Source organism: Anas platyrhynchos, chromosome 1 (assembly GCF_047663525.1).
Source record: "Anas platyrhynchos isolate ZD024472 breed Pekin duck chromosome 1, IASCAAS_PekinDuck_T2T, whole genome shotgun sequence".
Classification (NCBI taxonomy): Eukaryota; Metazoa; Chordata; class Aves; order Anseriformes; family Anatidae; genus Anas; species Anas platyrhynchos.
In genome coordinates, this window is record NC_092587.1 from 24,659,307 (window position 1) to 24,686,460 (window position 27,154).

Consider the following 27,154-nt stretch of genomic DNA (forward strand, 5'->3'; position numbering starts at 1 on the left):
ACGCGCTGCCCCCCCGCCCCGCGGCATCACGGGAAATGTAGTCTTACCCCCTCCCGCCATGTCAGCCCTCCCCTGAGGCGCGGGGGCGGGTAACGGTCCGGTTTCCGTGACGGGCGCTTCTCCGCAAAGTCCCCTTTCAGCCCTCGCTTTTTAGGGCACAATGTAAAAGTGTCTCCTCAGGCTGCTCCGAAGTTCCTCAGGAAGCCAGCTCCGAGCGGAGCATCACAAGCGCAGCTAAAGAGAGAAAAACTTGCAACTTTTTTAAGCACGTTTTATATTTTTTCGGTGTTTATTCGTTCCTTGAAATGCATATAGCTGGCAGTGTCGCATAAAAAAGCACAACAAATGACAGAGAAGGGGAACAAATCTCTAATTTAGGTCTTCTCATGAGGGAGCCAGTGTGAAAAATGCTGCCCTGCTTCGCATCCCACAGTAACACGGGCACTAACAACTCTAAGTATACCACAACAGAAGCTTCACTGGGCTTCAGAATTGCTACTTACACTAGGAAACACAAGCATATAATAAAGATTGCAACCCAATCACAATACCTGCTGTAGTTTACTTTAAAATGTTCGGGGCTGAAGTTTGTCTTGCGGTTTGAATCCCTCATACACTTGATTCATTACTGCTTTATCATTATTTTATCAGTCTTCTTATGGACTAATGCATAGAAGAAACTGATTGCTTTTATCCAGAAACGCTTACAGTATAACTTGGTGGTTTTTGACTGGGGGAAAGGAATTTTTAGGGACTGCGTGATGTCAGGTGTGGGTGCAGAGAACGTAAGAGTTGGCATAGCAGAACAGACTCGTTTTTAATATGCTCTTTGTCTCATTTTTGTGTTGCCATCTGTGCCATGGGCATCTAAGCAAAGAAAGAAAGTACATGTTTAGGCCAGGTCTGAGTAAAAACCTATAAAAGATGTTTTTGAGTGTCAGGACTAAAGGAAAACCGCATCCTATTGGCAGTTTGTAAATTCATACGTTGTGAGTGATGAGCTAAGGGTGACTGAATTTTGGGAAGTGAAGCATAAATTCTGCCTGTAGCCTTTATGAAGACTGATGTTAGTTATGTCTCAAATACATCACCTGAGCATTTATTTATTTAATTTATATATCATTATAGATGAAAAAAATTTGACAATAACTATTAACTTTGCAAAAAAAAAAAATGGCAGTGCCTAAGTGGTCACCTTCCATCATTAGCCATTTCGTCTGTACTGCTAGAACAGTTTTGTACATACCAATTAACAATTTTTAGAGGTAATTAAGCTAACTTCCTATCCATCAGAAGCGTTAGTTGAAAGAATCTATATACTATTGCTCATACAGATCAGTCTTTAATGTATAACTTTTGACACACTGGTGTAGCAATAATAATAGTTTTGAAATTTTGTGTGAGAAATTGCTTGGCCACATTTTGTTCTGTAAGAAACAAAGGCTCTGGTTCTTCCTGAGAAGATGAATACCTGCACTTTTATCCTAGTGTTTGAAGTGGTAAGAGAGCTCAGTCCATACAAAAGCACAGCTAAAGTAATCACACCTTGTATTCATTAGGAGGAAAGACAGAGGAATTCTTTTTTTTTTTTGGCTTTAGTGATTTTTAAAGAAAAATGTACACACTTCTGTAGTAGACATGGGTGTGTACGTATATAATGCAGCAGAGGTTAAAGAGAACAATATCGTACAAAAATACTGTACAAAAAAGACTCCATCATTAGAACTACAACTGAAGAACAGTCACATGATTAAATTCTTACCATTTGCGTCACAACCAAAAGCCTAGGACAACCAGGATGTTGGGACCTCTTATGCTCCGGTTTTCATGCCTGGGTTTGCCATGTGCTCATCTTTGCAAGCTTTGGGAATAGCTAGCAAAATCATTACTGAGGGCTATTGTGCAAGGATATTTTCATCTAGTTCCAGCCTGCTATGGTGCCCAGATCTAAGAAATGCAGTTCTTGTGGCTGTGCCTCAGTCCCTTTAGTAGCAGTGTGTGCCCTGTCCACATTAGTGGAAAGGGAAAATGGGACTTGGGTTTGCCAACGGAATGGCAGACAAAATTCTAGTGGGGCTGACGTCTGCTGTCTTCAAAGTCTGAGTCCCTCCCTTTATGTTTCATGGTTTATTGAAATATGTGAGAGGCTCTTATAGAAATAGGAAGCTTCTTTTAAAAATGTTCATCATACTAATTTACAACAAGGGATGAGAGGGGATTAAGTAGCAGAGTACAAGTGAAAATAGAATTTAACTTTGTTCAATATCTGTTCAGAGGCAAACAGGTACTTAATTTATCTGCCTGCATCTCCTGTAGTCTTCAGTATCTTTTCTTTTTCTTTTTTCTTTTTTTTTTTTTTTTCTTTTTTTTTTTTAACGTGGAGAATTGGTCACATTTTCTATTTCTGAAAATGTTAATTCATATGGTATAGCTAAATGTGTAGCCACACAAAATTCAGCAGGATCATGTGTAAAAGTGCACCTCTTCAGGCCAGACTGATGAAACAGAGTTTAAACTGACATTTTAAGAAGCGATTAGCTACCCAGGTCATACAAAAGAGGCTCTTTTTGTAATGGAAATCTTCCTGTTGTGTATAAATGTAAAGAATTAACTCTATTGATTAACCTAACTTTTCGAACAGCCTAATTAGAACAGCTCATGATAAAGAAACATGGATTAATGGCAGTGTTTATTGGGATGCAAATACAATGAAAAAGAACTAAACACTAACTGTGAACTCAAGGTAAAAAGAAATTCAATTTGTTATTTGCATTAGACATTGCTCAGAAAACTTCTATTCAGCAGCAAAACTGCTTAGGACAGAGAAGAGAAGGGCAGGGAAGCCAGTGGAATCGCTTTTTTCTCCTGTTAATATAACATCATTAATGTTGATGGCAATTCTCCAGCAAACGTCTCACATAAATAACACATCATCACTTGTGACAGAATGGTGGTATGAAGGAATATTACAGCTGCCCTGTGATCTACCTGAAACTAATTGCTTGCATAGGTTTCATTACTTTTCAAGTGTCAGGAAAAAAAAATAATAATAAAAAAAAAAAAGGATGCACGTTCTGATGTACACTTCTCAGATGGTATTAAGTCTTTTAAATCTTCTCCCTTGCTTCTGTTCTTTCCCAGTCCAGGTCTCTGTAATGTCTTTTTTGCATTATTCTAGTTTCTTTTCACTCTTCCCACTTGTAGATTTTTCTGCCACAGCTCTTAACTTCCTCCTTTCCATCTTCATATTCCACCTGCTGTCAATCAGTTAGTCTTTCCCTTTTTTTGGTCTTTCCCTTTCCATTTGGAAACAGGCTGTCCAGGGAAGTGGTGGAGTCACCATCCCTGGAAGTCTTCAAAAGACGTTTAGATGTAGAGCTTAGGGATATGGTTTAGTGGGGACTGTTAGTGTTAGGTTAGAGGTTGGACTGGATGATCTTGAGGTCTCTTCCAACCTAGAAATTCTGTGATTCTGTGATTCTGTGATTTTTCTGTATCTTCCTTATGTTTTCAGGGGCTTTCCGTGTCCTTTTAGGACTCCCATTATTGCATTGTTTCTTCAGCACTCTGATTTTAAACTGTTGTCTAATCGGGTGTTTCCAGACCTCTAGTCCCTATGTTTTGTTTCTTTCTTTGTTTTCAAGCACTGGTTGCTAATGTTTTGATCTGAAGAAATCGGGAAAGACCTACCCAGGACATCCCTAGACTGGCATTTCAGGGCACAGCTACTGCTGGTAGGCTCCTGCACTCTGTTTTCTCACAAGGGAGCCTCACTGCCCTTTGCATGCAAGGATTGCTGACATTTGGAGCATAGAAAGCAAAACCTGTTACTGAGGGCTACCCTGTTCTCACAGCAGAATTTTATGACACGGTGACAACTAAGCAGCACCACACAAGGGTGCAATAGTGCCTGCATACAGCCACCAGCCTGAGCAGCTCTTAGACTACTAGAAAACAGGCATTTGATTTTCTTTGGCACCTGCCACTGCCGCACTACAGCAATCCTGGCTGATGGACCAGAATCCATTCACCACGGTGCACTGCTGCAAGCACATGTTGTTGGTAGCAGCACTCTTAGCTGTTTTGTCTGCCAGTGTCAGCATCAGGCCCACTGGTCTCCTCACACTCTTTCAACAATTTTACCATAATTCTTCCTCGCTCTCAGTTTGTTGCCTGCTATTTTGCTGCTGCTGCTGCTGTTTTTCCATTCTTTTCAGTCCTTCCTGTCTCACAGTCCAGCTGTCCCACCCAGCTGCCATGGAGCCTACCATCTCCCATATTCCACTGTTTTGCTGCTACAGGGGCATCATCCGCAGCCTCATACTCACTGCAGGAAATAACTGTCATTCCTGCTGCACTGCACATCATGCCTGTTGGAGGACATTTGTTAAATAACTAAATTGTCTTGAGACTGAGTACCATGTAAGGGTTACAGCATGATCGTATTTGTTCTGGGCAATCAACTTCATGTAATGGGAAACTCCAACCAAAGCCAGATCCTAGGAAAAAAGCAGGGTGAAGCTATCAAAGAAATAATGTTACCCTTGTCTACTGCAGCACTATGCAGAAACTTCACACTTCTATGAAATGATCCTCAAAAGGGCAAATATGGCCCAGAAGTATTATGGCTGCATGATAATCTATCTGAGAAATCACTTTCATTTTCTACCTATTACAAACTCTTTCAAATTCGGAGATTCACATTCCTATTTCTGGAAACAAATCCATGACCCCAGATAATTAATTTACTTTAACAGTCAACAGGAAAATGGAACTGCCATTTATCTTTCGGCTTGACTTTGTGTACAGACTCGGGCAATTACATCTCCATCTTTTAGTTAATTTTGTCTGCTACAGACCCAGTTAAATATACTTGCAGGCTTCAGTTATTTCCTGAAAGTCTGCAGGATATGAGCGATCACTGTTTGTGTATTAATCACTGAGATGTTTTTATCCTGACTTCCTAAGGAAATAAAGTTTATATGAGCAGTCTGTGGGTTTGTGCACACACTTCTTTATCTGTCCTTTCATTCTGACTTGTCTCTGTTGGATTGACTAATTTCAACCAATTTGAAACAAAAGTAGTCCTTTTAAGAGATGAATTGTGTGCACCGTAAATGCTATGTTGTTTCTAATAGATTTTCTTTTTCTTCCTTTCTCTGAGGAAAAGGTTGCAGGATGAACTTGCTACCTATTAGGCTCAAGAAAATCCACATGAGAGCAGTGTTATGCGAGTGTCCCAACCATGGAAGCTTTGGTTGGTGAACCTTGTGCAGTTAGGTCTTATAATGGTGCCTGTGAGGCACAAAGAACCAACTGAAGTGGCTTTGCTCTTCAGAAAATGCCTGGTTTTGTTTGCTTTGTTTTTATTTATTAAAATCCTTAATGCTGGATTACATGGTATGCATGGGAATCAAGTTTTAAAATAATTATTTTCATGATTATTTAAGTACTTCTATCACTTTAATTTTCAAATGCCTCTAGCTCATTATCTGTAAAGAAGGATATATCTTGCCTTTTATAATTGTCAGATTTACAATCATACCTTTTCCCATGCGGTCAGCAAATTCTTGTGGCTGGAAGAGTTCCATATCTGGTAGCTTTCCACTGAGAAATGCTATAAATGACTGTTATGACATTAATGTCACGGAAGAGTGTGAGATATGACACCATCTATCCCCTGTGCTGCTCAGAAGACATGTCCTCTGAGTGTTGGGGTCTGCAGATAGAGCAGGTCGGAAAAAGAAAAGGAGAGAGAGATGAAAGTTAGGGGACGATAATGCAGTTACCCTCCTTCCAAACTCATGCACTTATAGCCTCCTTTGTCCCAGGAGTAAATTCAAAGAAGGTGAATGTGGCAGCAGGGGAAGGAAATACTCTGAGAAACTTGCCAAGACAGTGACACTATGATTGACTGAAGGAGCACAGCTGCCGCAGAAAAGGACGCAGACTTTGAGGGCAGGCATGAATCTTCACTGCTCCCAGGCAGGCATTGTCAGGACAATGCAGAAATCACCTTCTCCCTCGTGATCATTAAACACCAGCTGTGCAGAGAGATTAGGACACCCAAGAACTCAGAGTTCAGACTCAGAGGAGTTGCAGGAGAGGACAGACTTTTGTGACAGAATGTAAATAGCATAAATTCCTACCAAGGGAGATAAGATCTGGAATTTAACACAAAACATAGACCTGTCTCTTTGCTAAAAACAGACTGTGATTATGTTATGGAAAAATTTGGAGGAAAAAATAAAAAGGAAGAAAAAATTATTTAAAATGTTGCTGCTGGATGTATTTGAGATGGTAGTAAAGTCGTAGATGTGATGCTCTAAGATACAAGCAAGTCTTTCTTTCTGGGAAAGCTGATGTACAAAATAATAACTTTATTAGAGATGTACAGAATTTATGAAAACATGGACTATAGGACAATATGGGGAACACACAAATTTTCTTCAACTGTTGCATTTACATTTTTCATGTGGTGTTTCTAACCTGCACAAATATTTCACTTGACCTAAATGTACCTGTTTTATATATCCTTGGTCAAATTTGCAACACAGTTAAAAATATGTTTGCTTAACTTATAAGTGAACTAATGCTATACTCTAATGACTTGCATAAGCTTACTTTAAGGTTATTGTTTATCGTTTTTATTCTGAAATGCAAATTCGTGGTCCCACATGTATTTACCATGAATTTTCCCCATTACATTTGTTGATATCACAGAGAAGTTGTAAAAATTAAGGGCTTTACCATAAAAGGGGTTTATTTTATTTTAATCTGCAATTTGAATTTACAACGTTTCAGCAACTCTAAGCTAATGAGAGAGAATAACTTTCTTTTATTAAGAAAAAAAATCCTTATTGTTAATTATCTGTCAATTATTTATAAGGAACGTGTAACATATGTATAAGGAGCATTACTGCATCTCTTATCCCAGTTTGAAAAGAAAAAGTAAATATTTTTTTCTCATTAACTACAAATCCTGCATTCTACTTGGTTATAACCTCAGATCTTCTGCTGTATCTCTACCCTTAAAAATTAATGCAACACACCTGGGAGTGCAGCTAACTGGGAATTTTTTAGGGAAACAATTTTAAAGTTGAAAAATACTCATTCACTGTATATTCACTTTCAGTAATAGTTCATCAGAGCTTTTACTGAAGACTAAAACTCAGAGAGAGCGAGAAGGTTAATTGGTAATAGCCTTGTGATCATGAAACTCTCTTGAGAGATGCAAAGAAAATTTAGGATTCTCTTTGGCCTTATTTAGGTATCAGGCCTGAGTTTTTTCTTCTTCGCCTAAGTCCACAGACATATAGGTTTGAGAAAAATCACCACAATCCAATGAGTATTGTATTTGGGATGTTGGGTATTCAGTACTCAACTTCATGACTTCATTGGAGAGAATTTATGCAAAATACACAAAGACAAAAAATCCTAATTCCTCTCTAGTTTAGGAAAATCACTGCGGAGTTGGTGGTTGGAGCAGATTTCTTGGAAAAGCAGACCTGGAGACTGAACATGAATCTTCTGCATGCTGCATTCCTCCACTGCCAGACTATTTTCTATGCATCTATAAAAATAAACAGTTTTAGTGTTATTAGATAAAGAAGACCATTTAAGAAACCCTAACAAATTTTATGGGTTCAGAAAACCATTACCTGGTCTAAACGGATACTGAGCATCTTTCATCTATGTGGGACAGATTAAATCAAATTTATTTATTTACTTATTATTATACATGAACCTGATTATAAACTCACATTACAGAATCATAGAATCATAGCATCATTAAGGTTGGAAAGGACCTCCAAGATCCTCTGGTCCAACCATCCCCCTAATACCAATGTCACCCATTAAACCACGTCCCTAAACACCATGTCCAACCTTTCCTTGAACATCCCCAGGGACAGTGATTCCATCACCTCCCTGGGCAACCCGTTCCAATGCCTGACTGCTCTTTCTGAGAATAAATGTCTCCTAATTTATAACCTTAACCTCCCCTGGCACAACTTGAGGCCATTCCCTTGAGTCCTATCAGTAGTTACGTGCAAGAAGAGGCCGACCCCCAGCTCCCCACACCTTCCTTTCAGGTAGTTTTAGAGCAACAAGGTCTTCTCTGAGCCTCCTCTTCTCCAGACTAAACAACCCCAGTTCTCTCAGCCACTCCTCACAGGACTTGTGTTCCAGGCCTTTCACCAGTTTTGTTGCCCTTCTCTGGACATGCTCCAGAGCCTCGATGTCCTTCTTGTAGTGAGAGGCCCAAAACTGAACACAGGACTCGAGGTGCGGCCTGTATTTATATCCTGATGTCATTAACATTAAGAACGACTTTTGTTAGCAGTGAAATGTGGTACTAATGACTGACAGTCAACGATATTCTGTATATAGAATGGGCAACTCTCCTTTGACAGAAAGCTTGAGGAACTTCCTCTTTCTTCCAAGACAGTTTTCTATACTTTCTGAGAAGAATCCAATGACCTAACTTCATCCTGTAAGGTATAATCTTAAAACTATCAGGTAACAAAATAAAGTAATTTTATAACAATATTTATCTGATAATTAAAATAGTAACAGATAAGTATTTGGTAAAAATGGAAATGGTCTTAATTACTTTTTATTGTGGAGGTCAACATTTTGTTATTGTAATTAAATCTGGACTATTTTTCTATTCTGAGAATAAACATAAATTCAGACTTAAAAATATTTGCTCTAAAGAATATTCACTGGAAGAAGAAAAACCTAAAATAGTATGTCTTAGTAGGTCCCTTCTTTTGTAAACACAATTAACAAAAAAAGTGCTGCCTGAAGAAGATGATGATTAATGGTTCTAAACACTATAGATCTGCACTATGTAATGGATCTCATATCCTTGAAATGAGAACTGTAATTTGTCATTGTTGTCTAGAGCTAAAATTACAACAGGTAATTTACAAGAATAGATTATAGTGTTTTATAATTGCCTTTTTTTAAAATTCATATAGTTTTATATTTGAATACATGTTAGGTCTCAGAGCAATGCATTCATTTGCTGTGTAGTGACATACAATGGCCAGATAATCAATTATACATTTGTTTAGCTACAATGTTTAGCTACACATTTGTTTAGCTACAATATCATATTTCTTCTACAGTATGGTACCCTGCAAGTAGCACCACAGAGAGGAATGAGTTACCACATGCTGCAGTAGTATCAGAACTCAGAGGTTTAAATCATGAGACTTTAGTGAAGAGGTTTCCATCCATATCTGCTCTGCTTTTGGATAGAAAAGTTTACCTGTTCCTTGTTCATTCTGCCTGTTCTGTTGGGTTTCATGACAGACTTGCACTTTGGAAAGTCAAGCTGAGTTTCAGAAAACAGAGACAAAACTAAGTATGAACATCAGCTATGTGAGTCATTTGATTGATTTTCAAGCTGAAAAAAGGAGAACTGTGTTAACCTTTCTGGTTTCTTCTTCTTTTCTGATTCTTCTTTCAAATGAATCCAGAGCAGTAACTAAAGAATAGCCGGTGTCTCCCTAACTGGGACTACTGTCCTTTTCAGTGACTGAGGGGATTCTCCATGGAGTTCTCCTTTCTTTTTCCCTTTGCAACACAACTTTTTTGAAGAGAGGATGTTGTGAGCTGGTTTCCAGAGCCATCAATGGGCTGTACTTTTGTCCAAAACAGCATTCCTTCTCTGAATGCTCAAAGCGGGGATCCAAGTCAGTACCCAAGCATTCTCATATAATGGTATGTCAGCATCAATGAAAAATGAGGCTAGGACTGCAACCAGAAAATCATGTGCCATTAAATTATTACCATTATTATCACCTGGGACAGATTTGGGCTATCTCAACTAGAATTTCCCAAGCAGTGCCCTTCATTGCCTAGGGCTTACAGCATGACAAGGCCCGTTCCCAACAAAAGCTGGAGAGGACTGCTTTGATTTTTAGGAGCTGAGGGAGTAAAGCTGTATGGACACAAGCTGTCCCAGCTGTGCCAGCTGACCTCAAGTCCTTGCTCAGTTTGTAGCCAGTTGGTCCCAGTTGTCAGGTTCTTTTCTGTCTGCTTAGTCAGCTGAGAGGAGGATGAAAACATTTTTCCCACTAAGCAGCACTCATTTTCTACTTTTATTTCCACATCCCTACTCAACCAAGTGGCTGGCAGTGCTCACAGTTAACCCTTGGGGATGGAGCATGTTCTGCCTTCTTAGGGGAATTACTTTCTGGCAGGGCTGGTCTCTTGCCAGCATGTCCTTACAGGGTGCTGCTTTCTCATGGCTCCCACCCGACGTTTCCTGCCCCTACTGCACCTCCCTATTTTAGACAATGAATGAATTCTCTAACTGGTCTTGGCTCTTTTTTTTGTGTGTCTCATACCATGTATGCGGCTCATGGTAGGCTGCAGTTCATTAAAATGTACACAATATTTCATATTTGGAGAATTCCTCTTAACCTCTATACTTTCAAAGAATTACAGTAAATTTATGTAAGAGATGTCAGACAGAAAAACCTTATTCATGGCATTTTTTTGTGGGAATGTACTAAGAATCCAACATTTTGGCTTCTGATATGGTCTAACGTGCCCTAATCGTTTGAATGGGAAATTCCATTAAATTAGTGACTTACAGTCCTGGAATTGCTTGGTGACCTCAAGTGCTGGGGGACAGATGTAGCTTGCCTTCTTTATTAACTGATGCTGGCTCATAAATGTATCTTGATAGCTTGGACAACAGAGAGAGCTCCCTTGTGGGCCACTTAGTTGAACTTGACTGAAAAATGCCTGCCCCTGGAAAGAAAAATATTTGGCTTCCAACAGAGAACCAGAGGTTTCTGTGCCAAATGGGAGAGTGTTTGGAAGCAGCTAGAGCAAAATGGAGAGAAGATTAAACTGTCACACTAGAACTGAAAACTGTTATGCAGATATGTAAAAACATGATACACCTATATGTGCATCTGTCTACTGTGAATGTTCTTCCTTTTCTATTTTAAATCTGTGTTAACTACATAAAGCTAATGTGTAATTATTTCTTGGTGCTTGTTTTCAAAAATAGAGGCATTTTTTGTTAAATGTATAACATGGGCAGCATATGATTTGGCTTTTCAGGCTGCTGAAAAGACAACAGGTGTAGGTCAGATAAGTATTCAGAGATACAGCTTTACAGGGCTCTGTTAAAAGTAGTAGTAGCCAGAGCTAAATGCCTTTGTATCTAGCATCACATAGGATTAAAGTATAGTCTAGAGGTGCTCTGCATGTATGGTCTGTCTCAGACATATAGCTGTATATTCACTATGAAGAATGAATAAATTATATGAAATGTTAGTTCAGAACCAGCATATTGAATCAAAGGGAGATGTTGCCATCTAATTAAGATTTCAGCTTTAATCATCCCCCTTCCTTGATATGTACATACATATCCACCCCACGTATGTACATGGGTATGTGTGTGAATGAGTATATATGCAAGCATTAATTCAGCAATAGTATTCAGATCTTGTTAATAATCCTATTTTCCATTATCTTTCCTTGCATGTCAATTGATGCAATATATATACTGCAAGATTCAGAATTTGAAGGGAATATTAAAAGAATGCCTATTTTCAGTGAAGGCATATGCATGTTTTTATATAGGGTTTTATAAGAAAGACTGAAGTGAAAAAGGTCAAAGAGAAAATAATAAACATAAAACTATAATTTAATGGAATGGTATGACTGTTATATTTTTTCTTTGTCCCATGGAATTCATTAGGAAGTAATCATATCATTATAGAATCTTGTAAGATAATTTTAAAAATCAAAAAGACATGCTCAGATGAATTCTGTAAGTTTTAAACTAATTTCTGTAGAATCCTACCAGTCTCACCTCTGTTAAGTTCTGAAGAATTTTATATAGACACTCTATTCTTCAGTCTATTCACAGACTGAAGGCATGGGTACAGCTGGACTATGCACGTGCCTTATTCAGTGAATTACTACTAGCTCTCATTTGCTGCCTTGCCACAGCAGTAACAAAATAGTAACATGGAGCAGAAGTCTCATATCAGATAACACACATGCGCCAGCTGTCCCTTTAACCCACTATTCTCCTCCTTCCTGATACAATTTTTATTTTTTCATTTTATATACTCCATTTTTTTTCACTTATGAACAACACTTTGTTTAAAAAGTCACAGTTTAAAAACCCACTGAATTATGGAAAATGCTGTGTTTGTAATGGAAATAAAATGCTCATTTCATAACAAAAGAAACACAGAAGTTTGCCCTTCCTGTTAACATTTGTGTAACTTTAAGAAATGTCTTTGCATCCTGCCATGTGATTGCAGGAGTTATGGAAACAACACTACTGAATAGCAAAATCAGGCATCAGGATAGCTGTATCTTAATAACCTTCAATTTTTCCGTATGTTCCAAGTATTTGTCTCGGTTCAACATGGAGTGAACATGAGACATAACAAATCTGTGAGTGGAAGGATGATATATTCCACTTTCACAGCTTTTCAGACACTGCCTGAAAAGTTGTTTTAGAACTTTGTTCTAATTGTTTTAGAAATTAAGTACTTTTGTTCTTACTATTATCTGTGTAAAAAAAAAAACACCAACAACAACAACAATAAAAGAAGCAATAGACAAACCATGTACATACTTTGTGTACCTGTCCGTAGAAGATATTGTAGCAAGGCAGACAGCTCTGAATAGAGACTTTCATACTTCAAGCACTCCATAAGAAATGGGGATCCCATGAAAGGTCCATTGTTGGTGCTGTACTGTGTTTTACAATTAAAGTAACATGGCTGGTTTGAGAGGGAAGCAAGATACCACAAATCCCATGGATATTTGTCAGTTGAGCATTGCTGCTATTTCTGTCACATTAACATCGCATAATCACAGAATGGCTGAAGTTGGAAGGAACCTCTGGAGGTCTTCTGACCACCCCCCCCCCCCCCCAGCTCAAGGGTCACCTAGAGCAGGTTGCCCAGGACCACATCCAGGTGGCTTCTGAAGATCTCCAGGGATGGAGACTCCCTGTCTCTGGGCAACCTGTGTCAGTGCTGTCAAAGATTGCTATCGAACAATGCTTCCTTCTTTGAATATAATTTGCATCACATGCAAAGATTTTTTTTGGTTATTTGTGTTACAAAATGTTCTCAAAGGCAACAGAAAATGTACATGATATATAATACTGTACATGAGTAACAATTCTGTCTTTATAATACTGAAGCTAAGGCAAATGTGTCAAAGGTACTCGTGTAGTACAATTTAGATCAATAATACTTTTCTTTTTGTTGTATCATTCAAGCTCCTTTACTGTCTAACAGCATCAACAAAACATTTTCAAACCTTTATATTTTCAGCTTTTGGAAAGACTAACTACGGTAAGATATATGCCAAGGTTTAAGAATACAGAACATAGTTGCTAAATATATATGTTATATTTAGGACTGCTTACAGCATGAAAAAACACCAGAACAACTGTAAGTATACAGATACATATTTAAACAATGATTATGTCACATGTAACTCCTTCATTGTCATTCAGCCACCTAAACTTTGTTTTCTTATTTAGATGGAGGGGGAAATTTTCTTTTCTTTTCTTTTCTTTTCTTTTCTTTTCTTTTCTTTTCTTTTCTTTTCTTTTCTTTTCTTTTCTTTTCTTTTCTTTTCTTTTCTTTTCTTTTCTTTTCTTTTCTTTTCTTTTCTTTTCTTTTCTTTTCATGTCAAAGCTAGAAGGAGAGAAGAGATCAAATCAGTGCCCAAATGACCTTCCTTTCTACCTAAGAAATTAAAATCATAGAGTCATAGAATCATAGAATATCATTTGCCAAAAGAGACCCACAAGGATCATTGAGTCCAACTCCTGGCTCAACACAAGAACATGCAAAAATCTGACCCTATCTCTGAGACCACTTTCCAAACGCTTCTTGAACTCCAGGAGCTCGGTGCTGTGCCCACTGCCCTGGGCAGCCTGTCCCAGTGCCCGACCACCCTCTCGGTGCAGAACCTTTCCCTAACCCCCAGCCTGACCCTCCCCTGTCCCAGCTCCATGCCGTTCCCTTGGGTCCTGTCACTGTCCCCAGAGAGCAGAGCTCAGCACCTGCCCCTCTGCTCCCTTTGTGAGAAAGTTTTAGGCCCCATTGAGCCCCATAGACTTATATGTGTCCATCTGGACCAGCAAATCCTGCACAAGTTCAGGACTGGCTGGGAATTTATTGTTCCTGTAGTCACAGTCCTCCAGGGGTCCCAGAGCCCATCATCAGTCTTGAAGATAGAGGCAAAGAAGGCATTAAATGTCTCTGCTTTGTGTTTGTCCCTCTTTGTGAGGTGACCATCCTCATCAAGAAACAGACCAATGTTTTCTCTGGTCCTCCTTTTGCTGTTAACATATTTTTAAAAAGCCCTTTTTATTGCTCCCCACAGTACTGGCCAACTTCAGCTCTAATTGAGCCTTGGCCACATGAATTTTCTCCCAATGGCAAAGAGTATCTCTGCAGTAATCCCATGTCCCCTGACCTTGCTTCCTGCAGCCATACACTTTCTTTTTCCATCTAAGCTCTAAAATAAGATCTCTGCTCAGCCAAGCTGACCTTCTGCCCCACTTGCTTGACTTCTGACATGTTGGAATTGCCTGGTACTGTGTTCTTAGGAGTTGCTCCTTAAAAAATGACCAGTACTGATGGATCCTGATAGCTTCAAAAGCTGTTTCCCAGGGGGGCTTACCTAACGAGTTCCCTGAGCAGCTTGAAGTATGCTCTTCCCATATCCAGCACTGAAGTTTGGGGGGCAGTTTTCCTGTTGTCGACAAAGATTTTAAATGCGACTACTACATGGTCAGTATGGCCAAGACGGCCACCAATTACCACTTTACTCATCAGAGCCTCTCTGTTCACAAGCAACAGATCTAGGAGGGTACCTTTCCTAGTCAGCTCCCTCAGTACCTGTACCAAGAATGTGTCATCAAAGTATTTCAGGAATCTCCTGGACCTGTTCATATCAGCTGTGTGGTATTCCTGGATAACATCTGGCAAGTTTAAGTTGCCCAGAAGGACAAGGGTGGCTGATCTAGAGGTATTTCTTTGTTCCTTAAATGTACTGGTGTAGTCATGAAATTGGACTTCGACCCAGTCACTGCCCTTTATCTCTGGTCTTCTCAAAATACATTGACAGTGCAACTGTTCCCCTCAAGAAAATGTTCTCTTGGCTTAATGTCTTTAGAAGTCAAAGATTTTGATAAGGATATGGACATGATAGTTGATATAGCTTTATAAATAAAAAAGGTTGAATTGCAAGAAAATTTCAATCTAGTTGTAAAGTTAGTGATTAATTAGGGCAGGGATTTTATAGTCTCTCTCTATATTTATTTATTTATTTTGTGAAAATACAATAGAGCCCACTGCAATGAAAACTGCCACCACAAGTACAGGGAACTGGCACAGGACAAGAGCATGCACTTGTTCCTCAGTAGCTGTAAGGAGTGGCCTAAATACTGTGGCTAGCCCTAATAAATTTAGCGTCAATACCAAGAAGTTCTTGTCATGATGTGGCATGGACAAAAGATCCTTTTGCTCATCTCCCTGGCCCAGTAACTCTTTATAAATGTAAGTTGTCCCCAGAATAAAGTTTATTACTATGGAAGTTTAATCAATTTTGTGTATAAAATCATGCTGATTGTACAATTTTTCTGCTTCTGTTTTAAAAGTATTACTGTATTGAATTAAACATTATTTCAATAGTTATGAAACATGCATGTCAGACTAGGCTGATAAACCTGAAAATGAATTCCAACTTGGAAAACAAATTGATTTATTTTCCGTTTGTAGGGATAAACAAACAAACAAAAAACTAACAGCAGTCACGGGATAAAAAGGTTACACAAGGCAGATCTCATTTGCAAAAGCAGCAACAATATACACATATATTACATAAAGGCCAAAGCAATTAATATCTGCACAACAAAGTTCATGAAGCAGTAGTTCACACAAAGTGAGGACTGTAGGATATTAAATTAGCCTATTAATCCACAAAGCAAACTTTGTAGTCAGTCAAGCAGTTTTTCAGAGTCTCAAAGAAGCCATCTGATGGGAGAGTAATTAGATTTGTGTTTCAGCTCTGGAAGCACCATGTGCACTTTTTCTACTGCTTTATAGGCCATAACAAGTTGTTCCCAGGCCACTTAACAGACAAGTCACATTTTCATCATTCAGTGGAGCCTTGAGTACATTTAGGACACGTCCTGCAGAGCTGCTCATTGTAGTGGTTCAAGGACACCTGGTGCTGTTGGAACAAATGCTTTATTTATAAATATAGATTTAATGAGTTTCTGAAGTGCAGTAGGATGTCCTTTGATCCTGAAAAAGAAGAGTGGCTCATCTATACAATCTAGTGTGATGCAAACAGGGGAGATGATTTAATCTAAGGTATGTCATAGCTATCAAAAGCATCCCAATGTTGTAGCATTGAAGTAAGAGCTCCATGATGAACAATCCACCAGAACAGTAATGTCATTTTGATACATTCCACAGAAAATCATGGATGAATGATAGCAGGTAAGTGTACAAGTCACTGATGTGATAGAGCAGACCAGACAATTCTCTTTGATAATGGTGTTTTACTGTTGGACTAAATTAAGTTTTATGGCATTTGGCTTCCTATTGTCCTTTTCAGAATCACTTATAAAGTCTATTTATAATTGCTCTGGCATTCCTAGGATGCTATACTGAAGTCGCACAGTACTTCTGCACCTCCATTTGTGACCACTTTATCTTGGCTGGTTGACGATGCAGCTGTGTCATGTCAGTGCCAGTGGGTAATGGCAGAAGAAATGATCATCCATCTCCACCACCACCGAGTGGCAGTCCAGTTCTGTGTGCTTCTGCCTGCTCTGCACATCCAGCACTCACTCTTGTGCTTGGTCCATGGGAGTAATACATCAACATATCAATAACACATTGTTTACATGATGAGCAGCCAATTCACCACTTCAAAAACAAGCTACATTCACTAAAGTATTATAAAGAGTCTCTTCACGGTGGAATTTTAGCAAATAAATGCCATACATTCTCATCTGCCGACTAAGAATTTGAAATGCTTGAGAATTATAAGTGCTTGTGAATATAATGAGGTTTTGTGTTCAGAGGAAACTGTACAATGATTCTGCTGTATATATTTGTAAAGTATGGCTGTTTGTCTTGTAGCAAGCACACAGAGAATCCGAGGAAAAAACAGAGCCTATGCTGAGTACTATCTACAAAAAATTAGCACAGAAACAGCTCTGATTTAGGGTGCAAGCAACCTCAACTTCAGATATCGTACAGGAAGTAGAAAGAAAAATTGTTCAGGAAGTCACAAGCATCTTCTCTCCCTTGAGAGATCACTTCTGACACTTCAAAGAAAGCTAGTTACTTGCTGATTCTCATGATCTTAGCTTATTTCCTTACAGGGACAATCCTTCATATTCCCAAAATGTGAGATTAATTACAACATGAAGGGAAAATATGGTAGTAGCTCTAGTCTCACTCATATCGGGGAGAAAAGCAGTTTTGGCTTAGATACCAAAACATGTGCACTTCTTACATACATTAGTCCAAGGCAATTAAAACCTGCCACCTGGAAATTCCGGTTATTCGGTAAAATAAATGATGCTTTGAGAGGCACCCTTCTTATAAGGCTTTACCGTGTCTTTTGTATTTTCTCAGTTTAGATAAAATGTTTGTTGGCTGGCATTTACCTTCAGCCCATACAGATCCAATTATCATGCGATAGTAATAGTCATAGGAAAAATCTCCATCTTCTAACACAGAAAAAGAACGTTAGAATGAAGAAAAACGCAGCTGGACAACCTACTGTTCTTTCCTTCACCAAAAAGCATCCCTCCATCATTCAGATTTTTACATTCACTCTTCTCTTACCTGTTCCTAACGGCTTTGAATTTCCAGTCATCTGCCTCTCTCATTTGTGTGTCCTGCTTTTTCTTGCATCTCCCTCAAGCTTCCAATGACAATTTCAGCAACAGTTTTCATGGGAACTGGGAGCCAGCCAGGAGGGCTTTCAGGTCCAAGAAGAGTGGAACACTGTTTGTGTTAGGGCAGCTCACATATTTTAGCTCCAGGCTTTGCCATCAGAAAACTGGCGGGACAGATCCAGACACGGCTATTATCGCAGGCACTTCTTTATCTGGCTCCTGGGTGACAATCTCAATGCAGAGAAGAATCTGCACAAGGACAGAAACCGAGGAGGATAAACATGTTTATCAGCAGAGGGTATTTAGAAAAGTAGAAAGAAAGAAAAAAAAGGACATAAAAAGGATAAGGAGAAAAAGGAAGAAGGTGAAACAAAGAAGAAGAAGGGGAAACTCTTCCCCTCCCCTGAATAGACTCCCTTCCAGGAGTCTTCTCTTCAGGGAAGACTCCCTTCCCTGAAAGTCTATGAGGAAATTGTTGATTAATGACACACTCTCCCAGTGCTTTGCAACATCAGATTTTGTTTTGTTGTTTCTAGTAAATTCTCTGCTAATTCTTAATCAGAGTAGAACTCCGATTGTCACGCATTTCAGAGCTGGGACTGCTATTATGGACAAGCATCCCATGCATTCTTGGAACAACATGGAACAACAGGGTGTGACAGCAACTACCATACAACAACTATGTGCAGAGCAGTGCACTCACCTCAGCTAGCAAGAAAATCTTTCCTGGAAACCTATTTTATACTTACCCTGGCCTCCCTAAAGGAGAAAACTGCCATAAGAGATAATGTACCAAACACTGAAAAATAAGGAAGTGTTAAAGACATCTGTGAATCTGTAATTCCTTGTTAAATTGTGATGCTGGCTTTAGTTATACAATCATATACATATTTTCCCCTTGACCCCTGCTTCATTAGGTGCAAAGAATGAACATTTTATTTATTCTTCCAGCTTCACTCTGCATGTGGTCTATTTACTTTCCACTATTTCAGTCTCAGCTGTGAGGACAACCATAAATTTTCTACTGCCTGCTCTCTGGCTCTCATAGCACATATATGCTTCACAAACATTTTTCCCCACAACATTCTCCTGCAAGAAAGGAGTTATATCATCTCCACCCTCCAGGTGGGAAACACAGGCTCTGAGATAACAGCATCTGCAAGTTCAGGCTGATCCATCGGAGTAGCTCACAATGGGTAACATTTTGTGTTTTCAAAGGGCAGTTCCCTGTAGCTTCAGATACATTTGTGAATTTTTACGCGTTTCCACAAATCTGCCTGTGAGATCTGAAGACGGACAATGAAAACAGAATGAAATAAACTCCTGGGAAAAATGTGATTAAAGGAACTGGCCACATAGGAACGCTGCAGTGGAGACTGACTCTAGTTCTCCAAAGTCTAGTGATGAGACCTTGCTTATATTTCCTCACTCCAATGGGGCTTTCTGATAAGAAATGTCACGCAAGCTTGATAACTAGCAGTGCTACTGGTGCATCGCAGATACTAAAATGTGCTCTTTGCTCATGTAAAATCCCATGCTGTGACTGGAAAGGAAGTGCAGACTAAAATAAGCAGGACTCTGAAGTTCACCGTGCCTTTTCTTGCTGCTGGAGCAGTTACAGATGCTGAATTCCTCCTCGTGGAATTTAACTAGAAGGGAATGTCTAGCAAAACTCTCCAGCAGAAAGCTCTGTGACTCCCATTATAACACCAGGCACCATAAATTGGAGAAAAGACACCAGAAAACAATCCAGAAGCTTTTTCAAATTATGCCTTGTAGTGCAAGCAAGATCCTTCTGTTAAATTGAAATCCATACTTATGGAGAGGGGAGTAATTCTGTGATTCTTCAATTCTGTGATTCTGTGAGTAAACAAGAAAAAAATGACACTGGGAGGGTTCCTAGGAGTCTTCTAAGAAATTCATTCTGTGGCAGAGATAAAACAATCCAGCTCCATATTTTTCACATCCCGTGGCTTAGCAATCCCTTTAAAGAGCACCGTTCTTTCAAATACATGTTCTTCTTTTCAGGCTCTGTGACACAGAGCTCACTGACCATACGACATTTTGTTGCTCGTGTCCAAGAAATTCAGCTATACTGCTCGCTTCCTTTTAGTGATTTGCTCTGTTAGCAATCTTCCATCTCTTACTGTCTGTGCATTTCTCAACGGATAGGATTTTCAGACTGTCCTAAGAGGGAGTTAACTCCTAATGAGTTGTTAAACACCTCTACCAAGGATTCTGGTCTTTTGGCTTGTGGAACACATCTCAAGACTCTTGACCTAGAAATCACAGAGCAAGATTCATCTGTTTCTGGTTATTAGACACATAATTTTTGTTATTTCTAACGTTACTTTTGATATCAAGGACATATTTTTCCAGCTGAACTTGGTTCTCACATCATTTGTTTGACATGCAGATTTTTACGCATTTTTAAGCACTTTTAAATAACTTACAAAGTAAATAAAGACTTAAAAATGTGAGTTCTTTTCCACTTAAATAGTATTAAAAGCAAATTTGAATCTTCTCATTTTACATTTTTCCAGCTGCTATGTAGAGGGGAGAGGAGAGGAGGGGAGGGGAGGGGAGGGAAGGGAAGGAGAAGGGAAAGGCACCTGCAATGAAACCTCTAAAGCAATGGAGAGAAGGAAATTTTTCCTAGAGATGCAGAAAAAAACAGCAAACCCACAACCTGCTGAGGTGTTACTTCAACTGAGGGAGCCACTGAAGGTTCCTGAACTAGAAAGCTGGGAAGTCCATTTGCAAGAGCCCATTGAGCCAGAGTAAAATCTGGTTTTGAGACTATGATTTTAATCTCTTAATCTTCGGTATTTTATCTATTTCAGTGTGGTGGTTTTACTCAGGTGGGCAGCCGAGCTCCACCACAACCGCTCTCTCATGCCCCCTCTCCTCAAAAAGGAAGGGGGAGAAAATACAACACAGAGAACTCGAGGTTTGAGATGAGAAAGGTTTAATTAAAGGGAAAGGGAATGGGGAGGAAAAAAAGAAACAAAAGAAACAATCAGTCCGCGCGGAAGCACAGAGAGAGAAAAAATTATTCTCTACTTCCCATCAGCGAGCGGTGTTCGGCCACGTCCTGGGAAGCAGGGCCTCAAAACGCGTAGTGATTGTTCAGGAGGAACAGCCCCCTCCCCCACGAGAGCCCACCTTTTTATTGCTGAGTGTGACATCAGGTGTTATGGAATATCCCTTTGGTTGGTTTAGGTCAGCTGCCCCGGCAATGTCCCCTCCCCATCACTTGCCCACCCCCAGCCTGCTGGCTCTTGGGGGCTTGGAAGGAGTCCTGATGCTGTGCCAGCACTACGCAGCAACAGACACAACACTGGAGTGATATCAGTGCTGTTCCAGCTACGAGTGCAGAGCACAGCACTGTGCGGGCTGCTGCAGGGAAAAGGTGACTCGAGCTCAGACAGACCCAACACATTCAGGTGTTACCTTATTCCAGACTGTCATTTCTGCATTCAAATGAAATCAGCTTTTAGAAACAGGATGAAGATTTGTCATTTGGTGTCTTTGTTTCAGAAGAAATACTTTCTTTCTTGAGGTGAAACACTTTCACCTCAAGGTTTGAGTAATACTGGGTTCTGCTATAAACATGGATAGATTTATTTGACGTGTTATTTCTGAGCCAACTAGTACACCTTCAGTTTTATAGATGGATATTTGTGCAGCTTCAGAAATCCACCCTCAGTGGTCATTGTTTGCATTATTAATCACATTTATTACTTGTTTCAGACAGGTGCCTGTTACAGGATGTGTCTGCCCAGCCAATGCCTGATAGGGGCTTGTAATAAAAAGCTATGTAGGAAAAGGAATGATTTAAAAATCCTCAAAACTGTGCAAACATCACATAAGTGAAAGGGATCACAGATTTTTCTTACATGGACAGTATGGCTGGAAGAAATTTACTAAAAGTAATTAATTGCCCTGGTGCTATCAAAGACATTTCTAGCTTAGACATACAATCTTATAAATAAATCTGTACATGAGCAATTTTCCTATCTATATAACCTAAGTGGAGTAGATTCCACACAGAACTAAAATGCATATGTCAAAGCACATTCATGTGTATTTTCCTTAGTCCGGTACTCATCTGAGTAATTTTAAATGTTATGGCAGCATATAAAAGGACATTACTTTAACTCATTGCTTTTTCAGCGATAAAGTTTCTTGCCATCTAATATTAGGCAATTATCACCTATAAATTTACATGCATGCCTAATGATATTCCACTCAATCAGGCTATTCATATAGTTTAGATTAAAGACACTTTTAGCTGGATGAGTATCTTAATACCTATTCCTCTTTAAGCCTGCTTTCCTGATGGAGAAGAGCTTATGAGATCATACTGGAGAATTTGTGCAGTCAACACTCTTCTAATAGTTTTTGAACCTGTTGGACAATTTCAAGAGCATTTGGCAGAGAGCAGCTAGCTTACAGGTATTAAGTCTGCATACATTAAATTATGACTGGCAGTTAAACAGAGGAAGGAGAGATTATTAGAGTTATTGGCATTTCGATCTCCCTCCTCTGCCAGTGATGGAAAGGCTATATCATGAGCACTTCATTTAAGTCTAGAGAATTCATATTAGAAAGTTATTGTGAATGCCCTGTCACAGAAAAAGCTTTAGAATTTGTAGTTAATTAGACACTAGAGAATCCAAGCAGACGATACCGATCAATACAACTTCATCAGTTACCATACTTATCTCTTTGCTACACATTAAAGAACCCTCACTTGTTAACAGCAAACTCATTTCAAGAAATTATGAATACAAAGAGTTTGTATTCATAATCTTTCTTGCCCTAAATAAAATCTGATGCGATCAGTTTAAAGGGTAAAAAAACACATGTACTACATTAGCATAGTAGCTTCCCTGTTTTTTTTTTTTTGGTTTTTTTTTTTTTTTGAGTGATCAGATAATACTTCCAGTTTAGTTACTGTTTGAATGCATGGGAACTTTCTCTGTATTTCTTTCCCAGTGTTGACATCATGGAAATTTCACAAAGTATGACAGACTGGTAGAAGCACTATTCCAAAGGGACCTTCCTCCGAACCCTATATAGTTTGGCAGACATTCATAAATAGGACCTGTTTTTCTTTAGGTTTTGAGTAGAATCTCTTCTGTTCAAATAACAATTTATTATTCTTATTATCAAATAACAGCTAGAGGACAGAACATTTCTTTAACCAACTACGTGATCCTCTTTATGTTTGCGATGGAGTTACTGCAATAGGATTCCAAACAGGCACAGTTAGATTGAGAGCACCTTGTGACCAAACACCCCCAATGTGGTACCTCAGACATACAAATTTTTCCAAGTGTAATTTTAGCAGGATTTTTAGCAAGTAATAGATCTGTGAGGCTGGTTTTCTTTTTCCTTTCCTCAAATTCCTTATGCACTAGGAATAGTTCAGCTATAAGCCAAAAATATCAGAAACAAGTAATAGAACTTCTCATTTGGTATTTTAGACATGTTTAAAGAAAAATCACTGGGTGTAAGATACTGGGTGTATTTTCATAGTGCTTTTTTTTTTTTTTAATAAAACCTTGTGGCTCAGGTAATTTGCTCTCCCATGAACAACCAAGAACACAAACACAAGCTCAAATATTTTTAATCTGGTTTCTAACAGACTGCATTGTCCTCAGCCAAGGCTGGAGCTCAGTTGTAAATTGACACTATTTGTGTAAACTGGCATTGGTTCACTGAAAATACTGTACCTGTTCAAGATCTATCTTGCTGACTGTTCATGTAAAGTCCTCAGCAATAAAAGGAATGAATGGTATGTAAACAGCACAATGAATGTACAATGTCACCTTTTACAAGTAGTCTTTAGTTTGCCTCATTTAGGTATAAAATTAGCAATACCCACTGAAGACTAAAAATGCGGCACACTACACTTCCTGGAGAGCTCTTCATCCCAGAAAAGAGGATCAAATTAACAGCAAAAGCTCACAGCTTAGAAATTTGAGGGAAAAAAAATCTTCACACACCACATTTGTGCAACGCTCTCTAGCACTTCCAACTTACTCTAGTTGTGTTCGCTTCTGGCATAAAATCAGGGCTTTCTGGTAAGCATCCATGTCCATTCTACTTTCTTTCTAAGGAGGGATGAATATACGTGAAGATGCTGCTTGCTCTGACTAACGAAATGAAATTGCAGAAGCTTAAGTGAGATTATGATTCATTCTCTGATTACACCAGCAGCCTCAGCTGAATCGTCTGGAGTTTGTGGGTTTTCTCAAGTCACGTTTCCAGTGCTTCAGGAAACAGATTTTTCTTTGGCCTCCCAAAAGCTGGATTTCATTCATTAAATTCTTTTTCCTCCTTTCCAGTTTTCACCACCAGCCATTAAACCAGTCTTTACGTAATACAGGTTGAAGACAATTTTCCTCTCCTAGTTCAGAAACTTTTCTCAGTGTATTTTCTTACACTTTTTGTTCGTGTGGCACTGCAACACATTTGTATGTATTTGTGGAAAACGTTTTGCTAATCTGTGTATAATTGTGCTTTAAAACTTAATATTACTTTTAAAATATGGAGATATATGCATAAGTTGAAACAATACAGATTTCAGTAGGAATATACCACTGTAACTAGATTTGCATGTTCTTTAACAGATTTCAGAAACAGGATGATTTTTTCAGTTTAGTTGTGGAATCTGTAAATGCTACAGACATTATGGGACCAATCCACAGCAGCCTTGCCAGAAAAATAACTGTGGATTTTGTCTATTTCCTGAACGATTATCTTCAACATGGCTGCATTTCGAGACTGGCTGCTTTACTCTCTTACTCAGCAAAATATGACTGTTCTGATTTGGACCGGACCCCTCTGGGGTCGTTAGATTTAAACCAGTGTCTTCATAATAGCTGGAGAGGTGCAGAGGGCCTTACTTCCCAGTCCAGGAGAGCCTTCTGCTGCCTGGAGATGTGGAAGCGGCACTGGGCTGCAGATGCCCAGATTCGGGTTGGATTTCAGCGACGTTTTGTCTCCAATGCAACAGCACTGAAATATTGGGAAATGTCTGGTAAATGTTGCAGAAAAACCACTCACAAAATAAAAAAAAAAATAAAAAAAAATCTGTTTTATGAGATTATTTGCCGCTCTGGGCCAAAATACCACAGGAGGAGGTTTTCATGCATTTCGGCTTATTGCTCAAAACCTCCCCTCTCCCCTGAAGAGCAGCAACAGCAACCCAACCGCTGGCACAACTTGGGCTTCCAGCGCGGCTCCAGCCCAGGGAGGGACGACATTTTAGGGTGCTTCGCCCTAAGGTGAAGGAACCCCAAACTCCCACCCTCCCAAGCCGCCACTTCCATTTTGTCCCTCGGGCACAACACACGGCGCGCAGCAGTGCCTCATTCCACCACATACGGCCCCCGGACCCTCGGAGCCCAGTCTCCCGGCGCCTCGGAGCCCCCCACCGCCCGGGGGAGCCCCCAAACACCCCGGGGAGCCCCCAGACACCCGGAGGAACCCCCCCACGCCTCGGGCCGCCGGGCCTTCCCCGGCGGGCGGCGCTAGGACCCGGCGAGCCGCGGGCGGTGGCGCCTGCGCGGCGGCGCTGGTGGCGCTGGGCGCCGCGGGGCTGCGCGGAGCGCTGCGGGCGGGGGCGGCCGCGGCCGCCGGGAGCTTCCCGTCAGCGCCCCGCCGGCCCTGGGCAGCGCTGCCCGGCCCCGATGAGGCCTCGGCGGGGCGAGTGAGCGAGGGGGGAGTCGCTGTGGGGAAGCTCCACCTGCGGCTGCGGCGAGCTCCCGGCTCTGCCCTGCCCTGCCCTGCCGTGCCCTGGGCGGCCCGGGGAGGGAGGATGTGGTGAGAGGATGGACGGCGCCGGCTGCCTCCGGGGCTCGCCATGGCCAGGGAGGACTCGGTGAGGTGCCTGCGCTGCCTGCTCTACGCCCTCAACCTCCTCTTCTGGGTGAGTGCGGGGCTGCGGGCCCTCGGGAGCCAGCCGCCAGCCAGGTTTGGGGTGAGCCTGGCGGGGCGGGGGTCCGGGCACCTGTGGTACCTGCACGGCTGTGGAAAGGGAAGGACGTTCCGCAGCCTGCTGCCTTCCTCGCCGCCTCGGCTGCGGAGCATCCCGGACCCAGCCCAAACTCCGAGCTCCCACAGGTGTCCGAGCGCTGGGCTTCCCCCAGCTCATCTCGGGGACCGCATCCTGGCCGCCAGGCGAGGCCTGCGGTGGTTTATGGTCTGTGCCGGCTGCTGTCGGCGTCTCGGGCAGTGCTGGGACCGAGCAGAGTTTATGCTCAACTAAAGACCAAGTCCCGTGATTACTGAAAGTTAAGTGGAGATCAGAATATGAATGAGACAGAACTGTTAAACAGCATTTGGGACAAGAAGATACTTTTCTTGCGTAATGCAAACAATCTGAGGTTCTGATGAAAGTATGTAGCTTTTATGTTGTGTTTGACAGATGAAAAGTAAGTATTTAATTTCTGCAGTATGGTAGGACTAACGTCCTTTAATAAGAGACGAGGACATCCTTCAATTTTTTTAAAGGATGTGTAATTATTTAAAACATCGTATGTGATTTTCATTGGGTATTGTACGAAATCCCCAAACTTGGATTTTGTTTTGATTAAGGCAGAGGTTGCCTTGGGTTTAACTGATCTGGGTTCAACTTCATATTTTTAGGCAGGTATTGCTAGAGTTGAGAGAACAGACACCCACATGGCTGAAAACATCCTGTCCTGTTTGCGTACTCACTGCTATCCTCTGGGTTTATGATTCCTGCCTTGAGCTGTCCTCATCAGTTTCCATTCATGCCTCGGCTCACCACCTAAAGAAGCTTGTTCCCTTAAGCTTGTTCTGCTGTTCTCCCTTTCCCCCCATTCTCAGTGCTTGCCACGTTTTGTCAAATGTATTACTCAGCCTTTTAAGCTGAAGCTGCCATTTAGGTGCTACCTAGGTTGTACATGAGTTATGCCCCCGCACTGTGTCAGTTGACCCGTTCTGTGGCAGTGAGGGCCTTGGTGCTGGAGCTGAGTGATTCATTCCTCTTCCTGAGCAACTTTCCTTCTGTAGGAAGTTTGCTCCTTACCTTTGGAGGGAACTTGGTGCTGCTACGTTGTGTCGCAGTTCCTCTCTAGGGAGATCGAGGCTTGTTGCACGTTATAAATTTAAGGAGGCTGAGGCAGGATAAGCAAAGAGGCAGTAGGCAGTGAACAGGTGCAAAGAGGAAAACACACC

The 27,154-nt window shown here is 40.6% G+C and overlaps 1 protein-coding gene and 2 long non-coding RNA genes across 5 annotated transcripts in view; 1 reads left to right on the forward strand and 2 right to left on the reverse strand.

Moving 5' to 3' along the window:
* Positions 1-3,491: 3,491 nt before the first annotated feature.
* Positions 3,492-13,693, reverse strand: LOC110351587 (uncharacterized). The gene is made up of 3 exons (XR_002399210.4): positions 12,626-13,693; positions 5,546-7,573; positions 3,492-4,499 (listed from the first exon to the last, which is right to left on the reverse strand). It is a non-coding gene; the product is annotated as an uncharacterized lncRNA (long non-coding RNA).
* Positions 13,694-14,028: 335 nt separating this feature from the next.
* On the reverse strand, positions 14,029-26,213 carry LOC119715553 (uncharacterized). The gene is made up of 4 exons (XR_005262724.2): positions 25,971-26,213; positions 23,990-24,967; positions 17,886-18,187; positions 14,029-16,884 (listed from the first exon to the last, which is right to left on the reverse strand). It is a non-coding gene; the product is annotated as an uncharacterized lncRNA (long non-coding RNA).
* Positions 25,562-27,154, forward strand: part of TSPAN12 (tetraspanin 12) — a 46,018-nt gene continuing 44,425 nt past the window's right edge. Inside the window, exon 1 of one of the 3 annotated variants that reach the window (XM_027457841.3) lies at positions 25,562-25,880. Coding sequence is in view for 2 of the 3 variants with exons in the window: in XM_027457847.3 (XP_027313648.1) it covers positions 25,815-25,880 (66 nt within the window). In the remaining variant the exon portion in view is untranslated. The remainder of the gene's footprint in view (positions 25,881-27,154) is intronic. The other 2 variants (XM_027457847.3, XM_005013142.5) reach the window with 2 other exon arrangements.